At 46.9% G+C, this 25,422-nt stretch overlaps 1 protein-coding gene across 1 annotated transcript in view; it reads right to left on the reverse strand.

Annotated features, from left to right (window-relative positions):
- The window catches only part of pou2f2b (POU class 2 homeobox 2b), a 37,848-nt gene extending 19,213 nt beyond the window's left edge, over positions 1-18,635 (reverse strand). Inside the window, exon 1 of the mRNA XM_061080714.1 lies at positions 18,536-18,635. Within this exon, the coding sequence (XP_060936697.1) occupies positions 18,536-18,635 (100 nt within the window). The remainder of the gene's footprint in view (positions 1-18,535) is intronic.
- Between the last annotated feature and the right edge of the window lie 6,787 nt (positions 18,636-25,422).

Below are 25,422 nucleotides of genomic sequence, written 5' to 3' on the forward strand. Positions count from 1 at the left end.
AATATATAGGAAAACACACACACACACACACACACACACACACATATAGTGGAGGTCAGCGCTCAGAAATATTATTAAATTGACAAGAGTACAATAGTTGATTGGCAGGCTGACTCCTGCACGGCCATTCAGCGACAAAGAATATAGACACACACACACACACACACACACACACTGCATGTACATCTGCAGTTTCACAGAACAATCAGCACAGCATGTAGAGATGCACAGACACACACACACACCCACACTGTCTTTTGTCTGCGCTGTGCTTGCACGTGTGTGTATCCTGCGTTAGCCTGTCACTGCTGTGTCTCTACGCTTTGAATCCAGATTACAATTACAGTAATTGGCTCTCAATTCAAGGAATTCCTGTTTGACCCCCTCACCTCTCTCTCTCTCTCTCTCTCTCTCTCCCTCCCTCCCTCCCTCCCTCACCCATCCCCACACATTTTTGCCTCTTCCTCAGCCTGCATCCCCCTCTCTCCTCCTCCTCCTCATCAATATTCCTCCGCCTCCTCTCTACCTGTATCACTACATCCATCTTTCTCTGGGTGCAGGGTTCTCTTATCCCCTGTTCTCCCCCCCCCCCCCCCCCCCCCCTCCACGCTCCACACACTTCACCCCCCCCCCCTTACTATAACAATCTTTCCTTCCATGCTTTCCTTCTGTCCTGCTCCCTAGCTGTCTTACTTCTCCACCTCCTCACACCACAATTTTTTTTGGTCCATTTTTCCTCCCTCCCTCAACTCCCCCTTTTCCTTCATCCTCCTCTCTCTCAGATAGTTGGAGAAAGAGGGAGAATCTATTGTATACTTTATTCATGCTGTATTTATTATGGAGAGATAGCTGTTCAGTGATACAGTCGGAGGGGGAGATATATATATATATATATTGTGCGTTTGGGGGAAAGAGCTGAATGAGCGATAGATAGAATGAAGGAGGTAAGGAAAAGGGGTGATAGTGGTGGTGGTGATGGTGTGTTGGGGAGGTGGTGGTGAAGCGAGGGAGGAGGAGGAGGAGGGGGGTTAGGAAATTGGTCTGGCTAGCGGAACAGCTTTTCACCTCTCTCTCTCTCTCTCCCTCCCTCTCTTTCTCCCTCCCTCCCTCCCTCTCTTTCTCTCTCCCTCTCTATTCTGCTTTGTATTCTGCAGAGATGACAGGGGGAAAGCTTTATTGCTCCGAGTTTGTATCGATCGGGGCCCCTCTGAGGGGGGGGCCGGAGGACGCGCTGAGCCGGCCCTTTTGCAACGACTGTGGCTCCAACATCCACCAACCCCCCCCTCCTCCTCTCCTCTCCTCTTCACCTCACCTCCTCCTCCTCCTCCCTCCAAACCCTGCTCTTGCTCGCTCTGAAATTCAAATTCAAGGCTCCTATTCTCAAAGGTTAGGAGAGGGAGAGAGAGAGAGGAGGAGAGACAGAGGGATTGAATGAAAGAGAAGACCGAGGCGTCTGGGGCTTCTTCCCCTGACTGAAGCGGTGAATGGAGCCGGGATCTGATAAGCAGAGCTCACAAACACAAACAAGGGGAGAAATGGAGAAATAAGGCAGCAACAAAAATAATAGCTAAGAGGAATAAATCATCAGCTGCCATCCTCTCCTTTCATCTCAGTTCTCTTTTGCACTGACTGTCCCCCGGCCCCTCCTGTCCTGCTCCGTACTGTATCTCCATTTTTTGATCCACGAAGTGAGAATGATTTTTAGGAGAGGTGTAGAAAGATCCGGGTCTGATCAAGCCTAAACCTCCCTGCTGCTGTTAGAGGGCCTCAAGGAGATCTGGGATCCAAGAGATGGATCTCCAGTAGATCACCCTCGATAGCTTCCTCTAACTATTTCAGCAAAACACAAAGAGATAAAAAAGAGAAGATCCCCTCTTGCACATCTAAAAATCAGGAAGTTAAAAATGACGAATCATCCACTACTTCAGGCTTCTTCAGTTTGACAAGCTTTAAATAAAAAAGGGGGCGAGACCCAACTGACCAAATACTTAAATCATGCATGGAAGTGTCTACACACAAACACATGCATACACACACACACACACACACACACACACACACACACACAGCCTATTTATCTGTTAATGGGATGCACAGTGGCTGCGCTGAGTCTGGGGAGGAGAACAGATTGTCCATCAGGGGGTTAGAGAGTTCAAGTCCATGACCAGAGGGTTAGAGGAAGGTTAGGGGGTTGTAGGTTCAACTCCCAGGGGGCAAGGAGGATCCCTGCTGTCTCTCGTCCTACCCCAGCCGCACTCCCCCCCCCCTCTCCCCACGCCTCACCCTCCTGCAAGACAATATACCCCTCCGTCCCTCCACCCTTCCTTCCTCCCCTCCATCCCACTGCTGGCCCTTTTAAGCCCTGCTTAGTCTGATCACACACGTGTAAACCTGAGCTTCGCCTCCAGACTCTCTCTGTTTGTCTCAGATGTTGACATGGATGAGCACATGCTGCGGCGCTCATAAACAAACACACACACACACACACACACACACACACACACACACACACACACACACACACACACACACACACACACACACTCACACACACTCACATCCACATGCAATCATACAGATAACTCGCTGATGCACAAACGTATTCATAAAACTCCAATACACCCTCACAATTCAAATACAAATGATTTGCTGGTCCTATCTTCTGTTTTCACACGTTACACCAAATCATTTTATTTCTGACCCACATCGTGATGGAGACTGTTTCTACCTTCTGTAACTCCATCTCACTCACTCCTCCAGGTGGAAGCCGGCACAAGGAAAACACAGCGTTGCCTCGGCTATCAGCCGCAGCAGATGCGAGTGGATATGAGATATTTGTGTAAACATTGGATACATACACTGTATATATTTTGTCACTGATATTGCTTGTGTGGTTTACGCACAGCTCCAGATTGAGTTCAGTGATAGAGTATACATCAGAGACTGGAGCTGGATGCTATACACATCGGATTCATGGAGGAATACACAGGCACACACACACACACACAGACACACACACACACAATGTACAATAACCTGCAGGCCTACAACCTGCCTTGTTGCCTGTGCGGATGCATTATTAAACACACAGGATTTCATATGTAGAGACAGAATATGAATGCTGCACTGGGTCCTATGCTGTGGATATTCGCCTGTTCGCTCTGGTCTGAGCTCTTTTACATTTTCCTTGAAAATCCTCAACTTCTCACCCTTAATATTTACTTAATTCACTGGGAACGTTATTGACTTAATATTGTCATTCTGTTTCTCCATGTTGTGATTTTAATACCGCTGCTTTTGTTTACTATGAATATACAAATATACTTATCTGGCATCCTGGAAGAGGGATTCCTCCTCTTCCTCCTGTTGCCATTTTGTGGCTATTCTTTTTTCTCCTGTTTTTTCCCATCTCTGAACTGAGTGTCTATGAATAGATCATGAGATTGCTGTATAATAAAAAACGATTTTAAAGCCATCTGATGCAAATTCATGAATTTGGACAACATAGCTTCAATAAAACTAACTTTACTCTGGGGCACGATGGTGCTGCGACTGCTATACTTTGAGTTGGCCTTCTCCTTTTGTCCTCCCACAGTCAAAAACATGAACAGTGGATTAGAATAATTGGAGACTGTCAGTTATGTGTGTGATTGTAAGGGTGTATGGTTGTTAGTCTGTGTTTGCTGGCGACCTTGCTTTGTTAAAGGCCCAACCTCTTTGGGATATCTTTACAGCTTTATTTGGGAAGTATGGACAGGAGCCATAAACTGGTCAAAGATGTCTGCATTGACATCCCAAGTGAGAGGGATGAGACGCTATGCTTTGGTGATGACAGACCACAGGTAAGATGGCGCAGGTTCGACATCGCCCTCCTGACAGGCGTGCATCCAGGTCATGATGGAAAGCCGCCGTGACCTGGCGAGAAACCACCGGATCCCGCTGATTAACCGAAAGGACCTCACACGAGGGAACGGTCGAACGGCAACTAAACCACAACACGAGCGCTGTGTGTGTTTACATCCGTAGGGCGGGTGGGCCGGGCCCTGGCTCTCACGGTAATCGATGAACGAGGGAGGAAAAGGGAGGCAGCGGGTGAGGCAGGGATGTGGGGGTGGAGGGCTGTGGGGTGGGAGAAAATCGGTAAAGAAAGCAGGTTATCTCCCGTCATTAGGGGAGGGGGAATCCCCGTCTGGAGGGGGGGGTGGGGGGGAGGGCGGGGCGGGTGAGGAGGGGTGAGGGAAGACCAGGGTTCATTGATAAAAAGGGAGAGAGAGAGAAGGAGTGAGGAGAAGGGGAGACTATGTTTGGCATCGAGAGAGAGCAGACAATTATCTGTATTGATTAGAGCGGCCCAGTACTGTGAAGACTGAGAAAACTATGACTGGATCAATAGAGAGAGGGGGGAGGGAGGGAGGGAGGGAGCGAGGGAGAGAGAACGGGGGAGAGAGAGTTAGAGGATAGACAGACCAATAGAGAGAAACAAACGACGGAGATAAAAGATACATATAATGACAAACATGAAGCGATAGAAACATCATTTATGTTGTAACGCAAAGTCAAAGACCCGGGGTGACACAAGTGGTGAGGAGGGGGAGACGGGGGGGGGGGGAGACGGGGGAGAGTCAATGAAAGCACGAGGAGATACATTACGTTGTTGATGTCATTACTCTTTATCATTGATTTGTCAGCACAACCACAGAGTTCATTCAACAAGCTCACCAGTGCCCTCCCATCACAACAGCGGGCGCACACACACACTCACACACACACACACACACACTCACACACACATACACACACAGATGCGTTTACTAAACACACACTGAGTAAATACAACCATGTTCCGAACTATTGCCCCATTGATTCCAGTGTAAGTTGCTCTCAGGGTGCATGCGCCAAAAGTCAAACGACTTCCTGTTGGTTCCTTTTCACAAATGACATGGAAATATTGTGCTGTAATATTTGTTAATTTTAAGAAAATACCGACCGAGACCTAGTTCTGCTTGGAAAACTAAAGTCTGGATATACAGAGCTTTATGGAGACAGAACAAAAAAAAACTTTTGATAAAACTTTGACAATTTCGGATAAGGGGGTTGGGGGGTGGCTCCACGATTTTTATTTTATATTTTTCAAAACAAAATGTTAAATTCTCCCAGGGAATAATTTATGGGTCTTGATGGGAAAAGTTCTGGCATATTTAAGGGACTACTTAGTGACACTTATTTAAATCTTTTTTGCAGTGATTAGTTATTTAAATTGTGTAGTAAAAAGTGGTTGTATAGTGTATATATGTGCAATTTAGTCTTTATCTTATTTTTTACATTTATTATACTTACATTGTAAATCTTGAAAATGGTGATCTTGAATTCTGGTAAGTACTATAAAGAGAATTTGAATCAGACTTTAAGGGACAAAGGTGAGGAGTTTGACAGGGGGGGGGGAGTGTGTTGAAGCGGGAGCTTTGAAAAATATAAGGGGGGGGGGGGGTTCTCAGGTGGGGGGCCTCTTTTTGTCCGGGACAAAAAAAAATGATGGAATAGGGTGTAACAGAAGGCACAAAGGGGGAAACAGGAAAGTGACAAGTGTGCTGAGTAAAAACATCCGACTAACACACACACACACACACACACACACACACACACACACACACACACACACACACACACACTACACAGCATGCACACACATTAATCCCTAATCAGACCCCACTGAGTGTGGGTGCAAGGACCCACTCACTACACTTATGGCTGTAACTTACATTTCTTGGAAACCTTGGCCCCATTACCCAGGCAACCCAGACCAACACCACACACACACAACCACACACAACCACACACACACACAAACACACATCCAACTGAGACCAGCCAAAACTGTCCTCACTCCTACGTTCAGCCACACACACACACACCGACACAGAGGACCACATCTGTCATTCCTCAGTTTATTGAACATTACAAGATGATAGAATTTAGCCTCCCAGTCGGCTGATGTATTTTGACACCGAAGAGGAACGTATTGTCAGTAAAGGTTTATACAAAAGAAAACAAATAGATGAAAAAGCATAAACTCTGAATGGGGGAGCCGGGCTGGATATAGAGGAAACCTTTGGTAAGGGCAGAAAATGTCAGGTTTGACAAATGACCTTTTAAACATGGAGCAGATGTAAAGAGTCATGTACACTGTGGACAGAGGGCTGCTCAAGCGTCTGTCTCTTAACGGCTAGTGAAAAGATAAGCGTCACTGTTCCCCACCGTTCAAATAAAAACACTGACATTACAACAAGTCTAAATTGAAATCTGGAGCGAACCAACGTGACGCCTAAATCAGAAGGGAATATTATTCTGGTGAGAGGCAGTTCCAGGTAAAAAAAAAAAACCTTGCAGCAAAGGAGAAAAAGAAAGAGGGAGGCACACACAGGCTTCTCCAGTGGGATGGAATAGATGGATGAGGAAGAAAATGTAAGGAAAGAGGGAAAGGGAAAAAAAACATGAATTACAGGTATAAAGTTATGCTTGCATGACATCACTGGACCCCCTCCTCCACCCCTTGGGAATGGGCACCTTGGAAACGGTCGCTAAGGGAACAGAGTACAGAGACAGGGAGAGAAAGAGGGAGGAGAGAGAGAGAGAGAGAGAGAGAGAGAGAGAGAGAGAGAGAGAGAGAGAGAGAGAGAGAGAGAGAGAGAGAGAGAGAGAGAGAGAGAGAGAGAGAAAGAGATAGGTGGAAAAATATTTTGAGAAAGAAAATTAAAGAGGTAGAAGACAGGCGGCTAATGAAACAACGAATTTAATGTCAGTGAGAAAAGCGCTGGTTCCTGGTGATGTGGTCGGGAAATTTTTTTTCCTTTTCTAAGAAATCAGCGTTTACTTTCTTCATGTCCCATTCAGCAAATGGGCCACCTCTGCTCATAAAGGGTGAAAAAGCAAAGCTCCATCACAGCTCCAGCCCGCATTGTCCTCCTCCTCCCCCCATAAACTGTGACCTCTCATCCACTCCAGTCATTTAGAGAAGGGAGATTTAGTGCAGCGCCGAATGCAGCGTGATGGTAAAAAATCGGCACATGATAGGGAAGGCAGAGATGGCCTCGGGTCCCCGGTTTAACACATGGAGAAATATTGATGGAAAAAAACATGTTGATGGACAAAGAGCAGGAACCGGTGTATGGTGAAATGTCGGCTGTTAATGTATATGGGTGCTTGGAGGTCATTCCGACCAAGGAGCCAGAAAGCCTGGTAAGTGGATTGAGAAAAGGGAAGTTAGCTTTTGGAGGTGTCGGAGTAACGAAGACACGTGCCCACGCCCGGAGAGAGAGAGGAGAGCAGCCGTCTCCGTGCCACTCTGACCTCGGCCGAAAGTGCAAACGTCCACGCTCACAAACAGAAATGGATTTCTCTCTCTTCTCCTTTCACCAATAAACAAGTCGTCCTCGCCTTCCCTCCGACTTCAAAGCCTGATCAAAATCACCACGCACGCCGTCACCGAAACAAATAACTGCACAAACACAAATATATTGAGTTTATGCACATAACAAACACCCACGAATTCTGCATGCGCCATATTTGCAAAGCAGCGTCATATACATATCAAAGACTCGGATTCGGTATGCAATATAGATTTGGTATGTATGCATAATATGTGATCAATATCTGCAGCTGAATAAAACATGCTGCCCGGCTTTGACAGGCCGATTTGAAATGGAGATGCTATGCTAATACAAAAGGCTTCGGTGAGATTGGCCCTGAACCCTCCACATACCAGCAGTTCACATTTAGAGGCTCTCACCTGCACTCTCCATAATGCATGAGCAGCCTGAATATATATCACCCCCCTGTTCAGCTCGCTCACACTCACACACCTCGGCATTCACGACCAAGCACAGACACACACCAGTGCATAATGACATGGACACGTATGCACACGATGGCCAGTGCGTGTGTACTGTAAATGCTGGCAGTCTGAGCTCTAAGAGTCCTGAAGACGCAGAGAGAGAGAGAGAATCTGATATCATAAATGAAGAAAAGAAAGAAATACAGCAAAGAACAACAACAAAAAAATCCTATTTGTCTCGGAAAGAAAAAAAACCTAAAACTTTGCTGTAATTTCGAACTATAGCATTTGCCAAACTTAAATTGTGTATTTTCTTTATTTTTCTGAGAGAATCTCTGCAGCCAGAGAAAGTATAGAACTGCTTTTAAAGGCTTTGATTACTGTAAATCATGAAGGGGGCCACATACAGTACAAAAATAAATAAAATAAGACGGCAGAAAAACAACACAGTTTGTCGTCTTTGATCGAGCGGTGCGAGACACACTGGCAGAGCTTAATCAAAACACTGGTAAGCCATCCTGAACTTCGAGACTTCCAGCAGCAGGAAACAGGGTCAGGGTTGCTGCACAACTCAGTGTGAACTGGTGTGGAGTCGGTGTGAGCGCCTGTGTGTGTTTGTGTGTGTGTGTGTGTGTGTGTCTGTGCACTGATGTGTGGGTCTGCTGTTTGTTCGTGGGCTGCCAATTAACACACACGCAGACAGAAGCACACGCGCAGTTTTTGAAAGGTATATTCGGGCCGAGGCGAGGAATGATGAATGGAAAGTCAGAGGAGTGAGACAGCTGAACAGTGGACGTTACTGCCGGGAACATTACGACCGGGCAGATTATGATGATAGGCCGCAGTAAATATGCATTCACAGGGTTGTGCGTCTGCTTGGGAAGACAACTGAATTTACTTAGTGCTTCTGTCTCTCTGCCCCTGCTGGTCTTTAACCTTGGCCTTGGTGCTTCTGCCTATCGCAATAAAGTCACCCCTCCTCCTCCTCCGTACCTCTCCCTCCCTCTCCCTCTCCCTCTCTTTTCTTCCTCCTCCTCCTCCTCCTCCCTGTCTCCCTCTGTCCCCCCGGCACCACTGTTGTCCACTGTTCCACTCATTCATAGTAAACACTATTGATTTTCAGCAGAAAAAAAAAAAGAAAAAAAAAAGGCCATGAATTTTAATGCCCCTATCTGTCCCCTTCTCCATCTCTTCCTATCCCCCCCCCCTGCCTCTCCTTTCCCTTCACTCCCCCCCCCCATCCAACACCACCTCCACCTCCACCTCCTCCACCCCTTCTTTCCTGAGGGGAGGATAAAGAGATGGGGATCATGTGTGTATATGTGTGTGTGTGTGTGTGTCCTATGTGTGAGTGTAAGTTGGTGGTACAGGGAGAGGGGTGGGGGGGGGTTGCATTTCTCATTTCCCAGCTGTGCCTCTCTCACACAATTGCCCCCCCCTCTCTCTCTTTCTCTCTCTCTCCGCAACTCACCCCCTACACCTCTCCTTCTCCCCATTCTCTCCTTCTCTCCTCCTCTGTCCAGCTCCTCATCCCTCTGTAGCTCCTCTTCACACCGGCTCCGACTCTGGGGAGTGGAAGCAAACGATGCTACACACACACACAGACACACACACACAGACACACACACACACACACAGACCCGATCGCTACAAACAGATAGGGCCCGTCCCATTCTGCTCATGCACACGCACTTTAACAATCACAGGCACGCACACACCACGAGTGATACAACTTGCCCGTGGTCAAGGCCACGCACAGGCAAAAATACCTGATTTACACAAACATAAACACGCAAAAATACCTGATTTACACAAACATAAACACGCAAAAATACCTGATTTACACAACCACAAACACACAACCAGACGCTGTGAGGGACAGAAGCTTTTCACCAGCACCAGCATCAAGCATTTACATTTTCCTCCATCGCACTAACTTCCATTTTTTTCCCTTTCCGATGACTTCAAGCTCGTTGCATTTTATCTACCTTCAAACAAACCCACCCCCCCTCTCTCCTTCTTTTCTCTACCTCCATTGCCCGGCCTCTCTCTCGCTCTCTCTCTCTCCCTCTCTTATACTCTGTGTATTGATTTTGCTATAAGCGCTGTCCCGGTTGCGACAGGTTAGCACAGACAGACAAAGGCAGACTTCATCAACCAGCGTTAAACACAGGAGCCACGTCCTCAATAATCACTCCATCACACAAAAGACGACGAGAGACAGAGAGAGAGAGAGAGACGGAGGGGAGGAGAGCGCCGAGAGGAGCGAGGAGAGTATTGAAAGAGTAGAAGGAGGAAAAAAAAAAAGATGCAGGAGAATTTTTCAAGGTTGTCTATTTGCTTTTGTTAATTTGTAGGAAGCGCAGGGAGACATTTCTCTACCACCGAATACAGACATGAGCAAACTTGCCTTGTGTGTTTGAACTTGTGATTCCCTTTCTTCCTTATTAAAAAAATGCAGTTTCTTTGCTGTTCTGAACAAATTCACTTCACAGCTGCTCTCAACACATGCACATGAGAGGGATGCAACACAGGCTGCAAATAGTTATATATTTTTTGTTGGTGCTTAAGGAGGAATTTTCTCCTCACCCTGTTTTAGCAGTGAGTGTATTCAGACTTTGCTGTTTGAGCATCTGTGTGTATTCATCACGTGCACGCATCTGTGTGTGTGTGTGTGTGTGTGTGTGTGTGTGTGTGTGTGTGTGTGTGTGTGTGTGTGTGTGTGCAGGCAGACAGTTTTCATCTCCACTTAATCTCCCGCTCCTAATTCAGAGTGTACATTGAGCCGCCTAATAGGATGTGACTGGAGCGCCTGCTGCAGCGCTAGCTAGCTAGCCGCTAATGAGAGGGCCGCCACAGCCGGAGAATCAAAGCGCTTTATCAGCACTCCTAATTACTGTAAACCTTGTTAGCTGGCTGGGGAGCTAACATCTGCTCCTGCTAACAAAGTATATCCAAATATAACACGGCCTGGTGTGTCCACATGAGACTGGAGGACTGCGCTGCTACCACACCCCCCCGACTTCATTGTTCTGCTCTGTGCTGCTATTGTAATTACAGCAGAGGACGTTTGCTGCCGTTCAGGTTCAACTAGAAGCAGGAGAGGAAAAGTTCTAAACTCTTCACACTGGAGGGACAATCACTACATGGTTTGATAAAGGCTTTTCCCTATTCACTGTGGTTGAGCTTGTCTGAATTGTTTAATCCTCCACCAGGTCTGATGGTGCTCATGTTGTCCATCTCTGAAGCAGCAGGTGTGTGGACAGCAGGTTTCCATGTAACTCTGTCTGTTGGCCCGCTCACCCCCTCTCTATCTCTGATCAAAGCACTTCCTTTCAACCCCTTCCCCACCCTCCAAGCACCACCTTCTGCTGCTCCCCTCTTCCTCCTCCACCTTCTTCCCCCCCGATCATAATTTGACTGATGATTACACTTGTCACTCAAGGCAGCATGTGGCCAATTAGGCAAGGGGTGGGGGGTGAGGAGGGGAGGGACGGGGAAGGTTGTGATGGAGGGGGTGGGTGGCAGGAAACTTGGGTTTGAACTTTTTCGTTTGCGTGCTCCACTCAGGTAGCCGTCGTGACTCTTAGCTTTCGGAGAAACAAATATTTGTGTCTGTTCAATTTTCCTTAAGAGACTGAAGAAACACCCGAGAGCCTCTCTTTCTCTCCCTCTTTCCGTCGCTCTGGCCTTGTCTCACACTCTCTTGGCCACTTCAGCCTCTCTCCATGTTCCAGGGTAATCACAGACTCATTTAAAGTCACTTTTGTACACTACCTCTGACTGGTGGTTAAGAGTGCGACCGCAGACTAGGCTTTTATGGGCCTTAATGTGTCCTACAGACACTTTGGCAGCCAGGCTGCTGCTGCTGCCGAAGATGCAAGGAGAGAGAGGGCTAAAGAGAGTGGAAGAGAGAGAGAGAGAGAGAGAGAGAGAGAGAGAGAGAGAGAGAGAGAGAGAGAGAGAGAGAGAGAGAGAGAGAGGACAGGACATATGAGGCCAATAGCCATGGCGACTTAACCAGGCTGAAAAAAGGGGGAACGAAAGAGGATAAAAGAGGAGGGAGGAAAGGGACGTACACGACAAAATGGACAGATCATGGGAGCGTCAAAAGAAAGGGGAGGGAGAGGTCACTTAGTCACTCCCCCACGCCTCCTCCTTCGTCCCCTTTACAAGCAGACAAAGGGACAGAGGGGTGCAGCCCTTGTACAGAAAAAGGAGGGGTCTACGCCTCCCTGCCCCCCCCCCCCACCCCCCTTTACAAACAACCCCCGGAATATGGTTGGTGTGGACACATGGAGGTAGTTTGAAATCAGTTTGTTGACTTGTTAACTCTGGAGTATTTTTTAATATCCTGGCACTTTGCATTTTACAGGCAAAGAGGAAAAAAGCGACAGCACCAGGGAAAGAGCGGGAGAAGAGAGAGGAGGTGGGGTACAACAGATTAATTTCAGAACAGAGTGCTCCTGCCGGGAGACGGATAGAGAGCAGGAAGGATAGAGGGGATAAAGAAAAGGGAAAATGCTGAGGAGAGAAAGAGAGGAGGGAGATTAAACATTCAGCATTCAGTGCTCTCGAAGCGCTAAACTGCTTTTGGGGAGTCTCCTTATCATGCGTTTGTGTGTGAGTGTGTGCGTGTGTGTGCGTGTGTGCAAGTGTGTGTGTGTGCGTGTGTGTGTGTGTGTGTGCACTCCAGAGGGTGCATTTGCGACGTGACATTGTTTATAGCAGACATGTTCGCTGCCTCTGCCTCAAAACCCAATCAAGGAGCACTCTCATCCACCCTCACTCTGAAGGACAGCAGCAGAACCCTAAAGGTTAATAGGACCCCTTCATTACCATAAATCTTATCAGCTAAATGAAATGGAGAGAAGGACCCCGGATTCAGTCATCTGCTCCGCTGGGCTAAGGGGAGACACCCAATCAAACCCCGGGATTTTATTGGTCTTTTTTATTATCTAAATGTACTGGCACATGAGCGAGGAGGCAGAGGTGACGGCCTGCGGCAATCAACAACAAAAAGAAGACAGGGGCTGGTCGAAAAACACCATGTTGGAGTTTTTATGACACCACAGTCATTTCGGCAGATAAAACCTCCGGACCTTTTTGCTGTGAAGAAATGCATCAAGCTTTGTGCGTCTGATCGGGGGAATGATTGGAACATGCCACTGAGCCTTTTGCACAAATCCTGGCCGTAGAAAAAGTCCCGATAGATAATCAAGTGGTCAATATGGCCAGCAGGAGTTCAAAAAGCTTGTTTTTGACTGCCTAGGCTGATGTGGGTGATTGGCAGCGTGTGGTGAAGCCAACACTGATCACAGCCAGGCCACCACAAACACACACACACACAACTCAGAGTGTAACTATGTAGAGGTCAAGGATGCTTGAGTTTTCTGTATATACATCATCATCATGTTATTGAAGGAGAGAGAGGGAGAGGCAAGTAGAAACACAGAGAGTGGTATAAATCAATGGCCAGGAAGGAGTCAGGTGGTGTGTATGCGTTTATTCCTGCTGATATGTTGATTAACTGTCCGCACACACGCACATGCACACGCACACACACACGCACACATGCACACGCACACACACAGCATTTCTCCCTCTCTGTGTGGGTTCTCCAGGTGATTGGTCTGATTAAGTGGCCCGCTCACTCGGCCTCTGATGAGGACTAATGCTGGGCTGTATTTCACTGGACACCGTGACCGACTGTGCAAATTTTTTTTTTTTCGAGTGCGAGTCTGTAAACGTACACGTGCCAATCCAGTGACAGAGTGTGGATGGAGAACACACTCAGGAATAATATATGGCCTACAGACAAATGTGTTTGCATGATTTTCTTGCTGTATCCTGCTTAAGTGTCTTTGTTGGAGTATGCATATAGTGTTTTGTGTAAAGGTCATTGTTTGGCAAGACAGCGTGCATTTGAGTGTGTGTGTGTATGTGTGTGTGTGTGTGTGTGTGTGTGTGTGTGTGAGTGTGTGTGTGTGTGTGTGTGTGTGTGTGTGTGTGTGTGTGTGTGTGTGTGTGTGTATAGAGGTTATTAATACGCTAATGGCTGATTAGGATGTACTCTGTGTGTACGTGTGTGTGTGTCCTGGTCTGTCCTGTTCCCTGGGAGAAACTCAATACCACTCACTGCTGCTAATGAGCTGTGGGACCTCATCAGCATTAATACTACATTAGTCTCAGCCAACACACACACATCAGTGCACACGCACACATATATATCCAATAAATGTTTATACGTGCACGCACACACACATCCACAAACTATATAAATACAACTTACTGCCACATATACGCACCTGTGCAAATCCATAAAGAGGTAAATAGTTAATAGGATTAAAAGAAATTTTCAAACTGTGCTGCAGCACAAATGCAGCATGTTATCATTACACACTTACACAGTGGATTTGTTTGGTTTAATCCAAAGCCATGTAACAGGCTGTATTCCCAAGTGTTGTCACCTGAAGCACATAAATACAAATCCGGCTTTTCTTATATGCGCACAGTTATATAATAATAATTATAATAACTTTACTTGTACAGCACATTTCAAAACAGGTAACAAAGTGCATTACAAGAAACAATGTAGAAATTCACAAGCAATCACAGAAAAATTCTAATAATAATAGAGATACAGATTATAAAAGTCATGCGATAAAAGCTTTTTTTATAGAGAAGTATTTTCTGTTGCAGGATGATAAGAGAAATATTCTATTATAACTTTATATCATTTTCTTTACCTCAGGTTTTGATAGTTTGTAGATCTTATTACATAAATGCGTTAATTAAACAACAGACGTCAGTGCTGAGGTTTCTTGTCTCGTCCCGATGTCAGAGTGTGTCGGGGGCATGTATGAGAGCCTAATATACGTAAATAGACGGGCCGATGGCAAATTAGCTCCTGAAGCATTCTGCCATCAGTCTGCTGCGATCAGAACGCTGTGGCTGGCTCATATACTGCAATCTAATTCTACTACCACTGGGAGAGGAGAGGAGGGAGAGAGAATCGTATTGTGACAGAGATCAGGAGGGAGTGGGAGGGAAAGGGGAAAGAAGAGGAGAGAGAGGGCTACAGAGAAGGAGAGAGGTAGCTTAATGCAATAAAGCATGTAGTATTGACATCTTTCTCGTGTCTATTGATTCCCCATTATGTTGCTAACAAACCCAGGTTGACATTTTGTCATTTGCAATCATGTTAACACTGCGACTTGCACGCTCCCCTCCACAGGCCGATCTATACCTACGCACACTCGTTTGCACGTGTGCTCATGCTTGTGCACACACACACACACACACACACACACACACAAACGCATTTTTTCATTCCCGTTCTCACACACAGAGCAAACGGGTAAGCACATGCATGGTCTCACATCATGTAAGAACCGAAGACATTTGCCAGCGCCATTTACACATGTAGGAATGCCTTGAGAAGCAGGCAGGGATCACAGGCACTGAACTCCAGATGTGAAACTTAATGGACGAACACCGAGCGTTTTATTGTAATACACCGCGTGAAATGAAAGCATCAGATTGGCCCTTCATGATCAGGAAATGTGATGAGGAGCACAAATACCCATAACTGTCCTGTTACATGTTACTCTGACTGAATGCAGACACAGAAATAATGCACATTATGAGTGTGACGGTGTATGTGTGTGTGTGTGTGTGTGTGTGTGTGTGTGTGAGAGAGAGAGAGTTACAGTATACGGTCTGAGATGGGGGTTAATGGTGTGTGACAGAAGGTGCATAGCTGAGATGAACTGAATCTAGGTGCGCAAGAGTGTGTGAGTGTGTGTGTGTGTGTGCATGTGTGTTTGTGTGTGTGAGAAGGAGGCGGATAAAGAAATAAAGAGAGAGAGAGATAGTTTCCTTGATGTCCCATCAGATCACATCAGAAAAAGCCCTGCACTGTGTAGAAAACCTGCGGTTTCTCCTCTATGTTCCATTAAACTTTCATACACCGGTTAATGCTGATGGCTTCACCTCACACACACACACACACACACACACACACACACACACACGTACTTCACAAGGCAGTGGCCGTGACCTGCACCATCACAGACACAATGCTATTAAAAATAGAACAAAACCTGGATCGGTTATAGAGCAGTCTGCTATCTGGGTGGAAAATGGTCAAACATGCTTGTTTTATGCTATATGATGGTCCGTCTGTTTCATCACAATGTGTGTGTGTGTGAGTGTGTGTGTGTCTGAGTGTGTGTGTGTGAGCCCCCACAGGGATTGTGCATGAGTGCTCGAGGCCTGTTGTAACATGAAAGAGAAGGAAAACACAGGGGGCAGAGAAGGGTCAGGTGGGGCTGAGTCAAACACTCCCGCTGTGACCTCTGACCCCTCGCAGAGCTCCAACCCAAAAAGGAGTCAAGGAGCTCCCCCCCCCCGTCAAAGAGACAAGTTAACTGAGAGCTCCAGTCAAGAGCACTACAAAGTGTCCCTCCCCTACACAAAAACCTGTTTGTGTGCAGGTATTAAACCGTCCTCCGTGAACCAGCACTCAGATTAGAGCTCAAGGGCAGATCTCCAGGAAACAAGACGTCAGACAGCTGAAGACATCAGTGAGAGTCCACTCTGTCTCCACAGTCCTGTGAGGAAGACCTTCACCGTCATGTCCTCCCTTCTACTTTCCCTGTGCGCACAATCCTTTAAGAAATTTTGTTCATTCAGTCCCCTGCGCCCTTTTAGCGTCCAACCCCTCTGAGTTTGAAAAGGACAGCACCTTGTAGCGCGTTATCGAAAATGGAATAAAATCAGCATAGCCTTGTGAATCACTGTTATCCCTCCATCGCAGGAGCAGCCGGTGCACACAGCCCATCAGTGAGCAGCTTATTCAGATGCTGGCCTTGGCCCGGGACACTGCAACACAATGGCTCATCCGTGGTTTACCCTCACCTCTCAAGCTCAAACTAGGTTTTCCTCTCCCGCCTCGTTTTTCACTCTGTCATCTACTCTTACTTTCACCCGCTTCTCTCTCTCTCTCTCTCTCTCTCTCCCGCTCTCTCTTTCCACATTTTTTTTTTAATCTCATTCTGACATTCGCCATTTTTCAACGTGCCGGGGCGCGAAAACTCCCTCCCTCCCTCCCTCCCCTGCCCTGTACCCTCCAATCCCTCTACCCTCACTTCTGTGTGTATATATCTCCAGAGATATGGTGGGTAACAGGTACCTCTCATCCCCTCTGCTCTTCTTTTCTCCCCCCCCTCTCTCTCTATCACCTCATCCCTTCAGCGTCACATGCGGTGCACTGTTGACTGAGTGTGTGGAGTAAAGGGTGATGTCTGGCATCTCTGAAATCAAATGGGCTTGAACTGATCTGGAAATGAGAGAGGGGAGCCCGTGCACCAAAGGGGGGGGGGGGGGAGGCCTGGCCCTTTAAGAGCCCATCCACCGGATAAGGTGCACATTTAGGCACCATTACGCACAGAGTTACGCAAGTTACGGTTTATGCATGTGGAATTGTGAGTCATTTTTGAGTACATCGGAAACAAACGGCCATTGACCCCCCTTGTGATATCACTTCCAGCTCTGTTCTGTCAGTCAGAGCACACAGGACAGACTATATAGACGCAGAGCATCCTTCCTTCCTTCCTTCCTTCAGTCTCCAAACATGTCCTGGTGCATGGTGTGGTGGGGGGGGAGAAACGGCCGAGCAGCTGTTGCACGTCTAAAGGAAACAGTGGAAGCTGGATTCTCTCTCACACACAACGACAATCTGTGCCACCACGCTGAAGAAGCCCGGCCCGGCTGCTGCTCGCACCATGCGTCCTCTTATTCCGCTCCAGCGCAGATGAAACGCAGACCCCCCCCCCACCACCACCACCCCCCCTTCCGCCCTGACTCCAGCATCCCTCCGCTTTCAAACCGTGGACAGGAGGGGACAAGAGTCTCCGGAAATCTGTTGACAAAGATGCGAGAGAGTCTTGTCCCCCAACCCCATGCCTGCACGAAACACCATGAGGCTCAGAGCAGGTGTCTCCACAGATGTTAGGTATAGTGATAAAAAAAAAAAGTGGAGTCACAAAAAACAAAATCACGCAGAATGAAATAAAATAAACGAGAGAATAACGGTGTGTTTTCCTTCCCTCTTCCCATCGAGCTCTCCTACTCCTCCGTGTGCAGCTCCTCTCTCCTTCTATCTCCCTCTCTCCTCTCCCTGCTTCGCTTCCACCGGCCCCAGGAATCGATCTCCACAGGATCGATAAGTTGGCATGAATATTCCCTGCCTGCCGAGAGTCTAGTTGGGGAGAGACGGAGGCTGAGGCTCAGGCGCAGGCAGGCAGTGGAGGAGGAGAGGGGAAGGATGAGGAGGACGGAGGAGAGGAGAGAACGGTACCCGGAGAAGAGAGCACTACAGGCGGCGTGGGAAAGGATGAGACCCGCTGGGGGTTTGTGGAACCCGGCGGCGCGCAGAATGGAACAGCGAATTTGGGACATTTTACGCAGTTCATTTTCAATCAGTCTGGACACTCCCGGGAAAGCTTCTTTTTTATTTCATCAAGTGTCAAGGACTGAGTCTTCCCACGGAGCCGGAGGAGTGTGTGAGAGCGTGTAGGTGTGTGTGTGTACCAGCATCTCTCCAGTGCATCGGCAGGGCGGGTCTGCATGGCTCACCGACATGGAGGAGGAGGTGTAGGAGCAGGGAGAAGGGGACAAAAAAAGATGGAGATGTCTTACCGGAGTTGGAGCGCAGAGCCAGAGGAGACTTGAGGCGCCAGGCGTTGAGGTCAGGGGCAGATCTCTGAAACACGAACGGCACCGGCAAGGGGACAAACATGATCTTCCACCGGCGTCTGGTTTCGGTGCGAGTAACGAGTCAGAAGCACCGTGACGAGCTCGGTCCTCTTCGGGAGCTTCTCGGTCCTCGTCCGGTCCTCTGGTGGTGGTGGTGGTGGGGGGGGCACGCGGCCGCTTCGGGGGGGTATTTGGCGTGGAGAGCTCGCAAGGTTCGCCGTGTGGTGTGTACACATGTAGCCCGGGTGCCCACGGTTTATATTTACAGCAGGCGTGGAGGTGGACTGGTGGTGGCCGGCGTTAGATTTGGTGTAAATGTGCATAGAACATACATGTGGTTTGGTCGGATGGTGTACCTAATATTGAGCTCAGCAGCGGGTTCTCACACAGTCCAGACTCACAGCACACAGACGGACAGAGAGGAGACCCCAGGAAAAGTTGTGTTATACGATTCGTGGCGCGTTGTGTAGTCGCTTTATAATAAAAGGCTGCGAGTCGTTCGTGCACCTGCGTCTGTAAAACGTTCTCCTTGAGTAAACATAGAGGCCCCGGGGCTGATCTCTCTCCTGATCTCTCTCCTCCTCGCTCCTCTACGAAGGCTTGCGATCAGGAGCGTCACCGGCTCGGGTGTAGCTTTGGTATATTCGCTTTTTGCAAAAAATCTAAAAAAAACACCAACAATTCATGATGCTGCCAACGTAGAAAATCAGTGTAAGAAAGAAGAAAGGCCAGCGGAGTTATAAAGTCTCTTCTGCGCTATTGTTATTGTTATTATTATTATTAGTAGTATTTGGTTTGATCTATTGTATTTGGTCTGTTAGCTGAGCGCGCTCCCCTATGCTACATGGAGGACATCTCATCGGCTCGTTTACAGCAGCGCGTCGAGCACCGCTTCATTTAAAAACAAATAAACAACAAGAATAAATGAGGAAGTGATTGGGATCGAGGCAACACACACACACACACACACACACTCTCTCTCTCTCACACACACACACACACACAACGCGCGCCTGGCCCTGACGCTCCTCCTCCCTCGCTCTCTTGTCACAAGGCAGTAATTAAAACGCAATCAATCGATATACAAATAAATAAACAAACAAACACCGCGAATCAATAAATTATTTCAAAAAACAACAACAACAACAACACTAACCAAAAACAGCAAGAAACACAAAGCGACGGGAACCAGAAGGCTGCGCGTAAAAATCCGGTTATATGCGCGTCGCGGTTATAGATATATAATATATTTTTTTTTCTTATAGCGGAACACTTGCCTATCTCCGTCCGTCCGTCTGTGTGTCTGTCTGTGTCTGTCTGTGTGTCCCCCCGGTTTCTAACGTGGCAACCCCCCAAATAGCTCACTCGACCCGGCTCCCTCCAGGATTGTAGCGATCTGGCCGCAACATTGAAGCGAGAGAAGGAGCCGCTACTACTCACACATCAGCACCCCCACCCCCGCACCTCCCTCTCCATCCCTCCCTCCCTCCTCCCTTTCCCTCCCACCTCACCCCAACCCACCCCCCATCTCCCTCGTTTTCACTACCGCTGCAAAAGGTATCCTGTATTGATTCCAGGATTTCTCTCCCCCCCCCCCTCTCTCCTCTCTTAATAATACCGGCTATAATGATGCCAATGGTGATCAGTGCATTACTGCCTATAGGCCTGGCCTGCTGGGCTGAAGGGATTTATACCCGATAAGAGAATCCATGGATAGCTCGGTGCTTAAAGGCTAATACCTACCAGGATCCCCGGCATGCTCACAATTAAGTTATCTCATCACTGCTACTTTTAATCAGCCCTCCCGAGCGGGACGACGGGGGCATCATTAGGTTATTCAGATGGAGGGAAGACAAGAGCGACCACTACTGTTCCTATATGAGAGAGAGAGAAGGTCCACATAAGCTGAAGATGCATTTAGGTAAATTTATTTCCAGCCTGTGTGAACTAAGTGATCCAAATGTACTGTATATGCATGACTAACTATTGTGCTCGCACTTGAAGGGAGTGGATATAAATGCACTTCAGAGATAAACCTAAGAGAGTCTGTGTAGAGGTGTCAGGGGATGAGCTGCTCCATCATCACCCTGCTCTCCTCCTTCCTTCCCCTCCTCCTGGCTACTGGTTCTCTCCATCCAGCCCTGCATGCCTCTCCTCGCCTTCCGCCCTCTCCCACCCCAGCAACGACATGTTACATGCTGTCAATTACAGGCCAGCATCAGTCAACGCTGGCCGCTTACACACCAGATTATTGTCGATATAGATTTTTAAATTGAAAAATCTATACCTTAAACATCGCAGTCAATACGGGCAAATCAATAGGAATGAGTGAGCTCCTGCTCCTGTGGCCTGGGAGGCCCCCTTCCCACAGGACTGTTTATATCTGCTCAGTTAATGCTGCGGGTGATTAAGCCTGTTTTAATGGAAACTGTACATAAAATAATTGATTTTCCCATCATCACCAGGCTTGTCATTCTCCCAGTCATCAACAGACCACCACACGCTCAACTAATGCCTGCTGCACACTAAACTGGCATATTCTTAATTATGAAAAATGTGTCATCCCCTGTAGTAGACAACCAAGTTTTATTGTCCTTCTCCCTCCGCTTCACGTATGACAGATGACATCTGCAGGTCCACTGAGGGAGAGGAAGGGAGATAGGGAGCAAGGAGAGGGAAGAGAGGAAGACAAGAAAGAAGGAAAGGGAAGATAGGGGAGGAAGGGGGAGTAAAGGGAGGATGGGAGAGAAACTGATAGAGAGGAGTAAGGAGGGGAGGCAGAGGAGAGAGATAGCGAGGGGGAAAGGGGTGAGGTAAGAAGGAGAGAGGAGAAATAGGAAGGGAGGGGAGAAGTGACTAGTTGTCCTTCAAAGACCCCCTTCTCTCCACAGAGGGAGGCATGCGCGCCCCCTTTCCCTCCTCCCTACACTCCTTCCAGACAAAAGCAATTATTTCTTGTAGAATGTAGTGTGGTTGTGCGCGTCTGTGGAAGAGAGGGATGGAGGGAGGGTGTGTGAGATTGAAGGAGGGGAAAATAAGATGGTGTTGGAGGGGTAGAGGAGGATGGGGAGGTGAGGAAGAGGCGGAGGAGGAGGGATGCTAACACCTAAAGCATCCAACCCTTCATCCTCCACACGCTCTTCAGGCCAAACTCCTCTTTCTCCTCCGCCATGCACGACCACGTCAACAACAGGAACATGAGCCTTCACGCAGATTTGAGACGTATTCTCCAACACAGAGACGATGCTTGGCTCTCATTAATCTACTGCAGGTGTTAGAGGTAACACAAACAAACTTTTAAGGTGGAAGGAAAGTTTGGGGCATGGGCTGAATTTAGATTTTCAACCAATTAAACACATTTCCCCTCATCATCCCCCTCAAAGGAGACCACTGTTTCCCAAATACACAAATACATGGAATACAAAGTCAGTGATACCTGCCGATGACATCTACACACTTTGTGTTGTTTGTGTCCCTCTATCCGTCTGTGACTCACTACCTAAATTCAGCAGACGGCCCCCTTCACTGTGTTTCTTTCTCGGTGCCTATAGGGCCCCCGCAGCGAGACGGTCTCTGCAGTTTCACTCCCCAAGGAGTTTGAGAAACCCACCGGTCCAAAAGAGGGAGAGAGGGAGAGGGGGGAAGAGAGAGAGAGAGGGGGAGAAAAGAGGGAGAGAGAGGGTGAGATCTCCCTCAGGGGGCCGCTCCAGCCTATAACCCCTGCTGGACTGCTCTCATTGGGGGCCCATACGGCCCTGATTGTCCACCTCCCTCCCTATCAAGCCTCACAATCCATACAGAGATATAAAGCTTGTTCCATTGTTTTCTGGGCTGCATCTTCACCTCTGCTGTATTGAAAAATGCTCTCCCAAAATTGTCTCTCTCTCTGTCTTTGCCTCTATTTTTTCAGATAGAGAAATACTGTAATGGATGCAATATTGAATACAGGACAGTAACAGTAAAGTTCAGTGATTAAGGATGATTATTACATGTGAGGTGTACAATATAATGTAATTCATTTTAATCGTCACAGAAATTATGTGTCTATTTTTATGACGTTCTTGCTCAATTTTTATTTTATTGCTTGTGTCACAATGTTTTATTTATTGAAATAATTAATATAATTTCAAATAATATTAATGTATATCTCTTTCTACACTGTATCTGTGCTGTATTTTTTTTACTATTTATTACTACTTTTACAACAAATCTTAATGAGATGACAATTCTAATTATTTATCTTCTGCTAAATTTTGAAACATTTTCAAAGTGTGAATTAAAATATTTAAAGATTTTTTCCAAAATGTCAAATTTGTCTAAAGTACTTTTCCATTTTCTAATAAAAAATCCCACACGTCTGTATATTAGCTGGTCATTTATCACCCCAACCCCCCCCACCCCTCTTTCACTACAAATAACACAATGAACAATGTAACAAAATAAAAAAGTTAATCAAATCTTTCTTTGTTTTTTCTTAATCTATAGTTGGAATATGGGAACAATGATTATCACAAAACTGTTATTGAAGAATTGTCAGACAATGAGACACATTCACCGAATGATTTAGTTTCTAGTTATTCAAATTAGACACATTTTTAAATGTACAATATTTTGGGGTTGCATGTTTTCCTTGACAAAATGCAGAGCGAGTGGTTTTGGTGACATTGTTATATTTACTATAGATACAAATATATTCATGGGAGGCAATTTGTTCAATTCTTCAGCACAACATGTTTTCCATGTCATGTGCTGTGGGTCAGGATGTGGCATGAAATATTTATCCAATCAGAAAGAGCCAGAAGTATCCTTAGGCTATACATTAGTCATAACATGGGCCATGCATTAGTCATTTAGTTTATTGCACTCTTGGTAATGGCCTGTTATTCATTCTGAATGATTGATTTGACCGCTTGAAAACACAATGTCTTAATATTTAACAAAATAATTTTTATTGTAACAGATGCAGAAAAAACAACCACATGCTCCAGCTATCAGAGAGCATGGGTGTGTGTGTGTGTGTGTGTGTGTGTATGCTTGTGTGAGAGTGTGTGGGTGTGTGTGGATGGGTGTGTGAGAGAGAATGTGAGAGTGTGTGCTCACAGACGTTTTTATATATGATTGTGGAAAGTGTTTTGGACTGTGTGTGTGTGTGTGTGTGTGTGTGTGTTTGTGTGTGTGTGTGTGAATGCTCATACACCTTTCCTATATGTGTTTTGTGTGTGTACGTGTTATGTTTATACGCCTCTCTGTGTTTTGTGTGTGTGTCTTCATACACCTTTCTTTTATGTGTTTTGTGTGTCTGTTTGTGTGCGCGTGAGGCTCAGCTCATCTGCGGGTGTTCACATCCATGTCATGGTCGTAGTTAAATGGTGATGTCATGTTGACAAACGAGGGGGTTGAATTAAATTCTCACTCATAAATAACGGCGTCGGTCGGGAATCAATAGCAGCCAACAGTGGCGTTACTGGCTCTGTCAGCGGCCTAACAAGCCCCCATTAGAATGGACAACTCTCTCTCACTGTCGCCCGGTCCCATCTCGACCCAGCAGCCGGAAGCGCCAACGCACACTTCTCATATCCTCTCTGAACACACACACACCAGTAACACACAGCGAAATGCAATATTCACATAAAGACGTGCTCTGACATGATGTATAGATTTGTCAAGATAATATGGATATGATGCATGGGCTTTTATGAGGTTTGTTTGTTGGTGTCTTTTTTAGTGTGTGTAAGTGTTAGTTTGTGTGTGTGTGTGTGTGTGTGTGTGTGTGTGTGTGTGTGTGTGTGTGTGTGTGTGTGTGTGTGTGTGTGTGTGTGTGTGTGTGTGTGTGTGTGTGTGTGTGTGTGTCTGTCTGTGGGGGAGTGGGTGAGAACTGTTAGTGCTCTGTGGTTAGTGCCAATGGGTGAGAAGGAGCAGGTTTTTTCTTTGGATCTCAACCAGAGTTCAGATTCAACAAAGATTCAATCAATCCAAGAAGACACACAAACAGGCAAAAGAAAAAGAGATGCTGTGTGTTTGTTTGTGTGTGTGTGTGTGTGTGTGTGTGTGTGTGTGTGTGTGTGTGTGTGTGTGTATATATAGATGTCAATGCCAATCCACAGCTGCACAAAAAAATCCCACATGCACAGCAAGTGTGATAAAACTTAAATTCAGATACTCACTCACACACGGACACACACATTGAGACAGAAACTACAATCAGACAGACCCACACATCGATGCACACACTGTGACTGTGCAACACTATCTCCATCCTTTTCTCTCCCTGCATCCCTCCACCGTCCTTCCTCTCGTTCCGTTAGCGAACAAGCAGCTGATCCAGCTAAAGCCCGAGTTCTTTCTGTATTCCTTGTCTTTTTTATTAGTTTTTTATTAACTTTGCCTCCCTCCCTCCCTCTCTCTGTCAGCCCTCTCAATAATCAATGCTGATATATTGCCAATATCCATCTCAGTCCCTCGTGCCATCTTTCACTGAGGCTGTGTTATTGGGGGAGATTGGCCCAATAATAATGATATTTATTATAGATATTTATTATCTGGGTTTGTGGCAGTGAGGACGCACCCTGCTAAAGACCCACAAGCCGGCAAACGCTCTGCACAGACACATAAATGTATACACACACACACAGACACACACACATACAGACACACAAGGACACACACATACACACAGTCTCTCTGGGGCACTTTAATTTACACTGGTAATATCAGGCGATTATTCCCCATACAGATAGCGCAGGGTTATCAGCAGCGTTAGCACACAGTGGCCATAACCGTCTATGTATTCACTCAACATTATAGAGTCCACTGCACCTGTGTGTGTGTGT

The sequence above is a fragment of the Limanda limanda genome, chromosome 11 (assembly GCF_963576545.1).
Source record: "Limanda limanda chromosome 11, fLimLim1.1, whole genome shotgun sequence".
NCBI lineage: Eukaryota > Metazoa > Chordata > Actinopteri > Pleuronectiformes > Pleuronectidae > Limanda > Limanda limanda.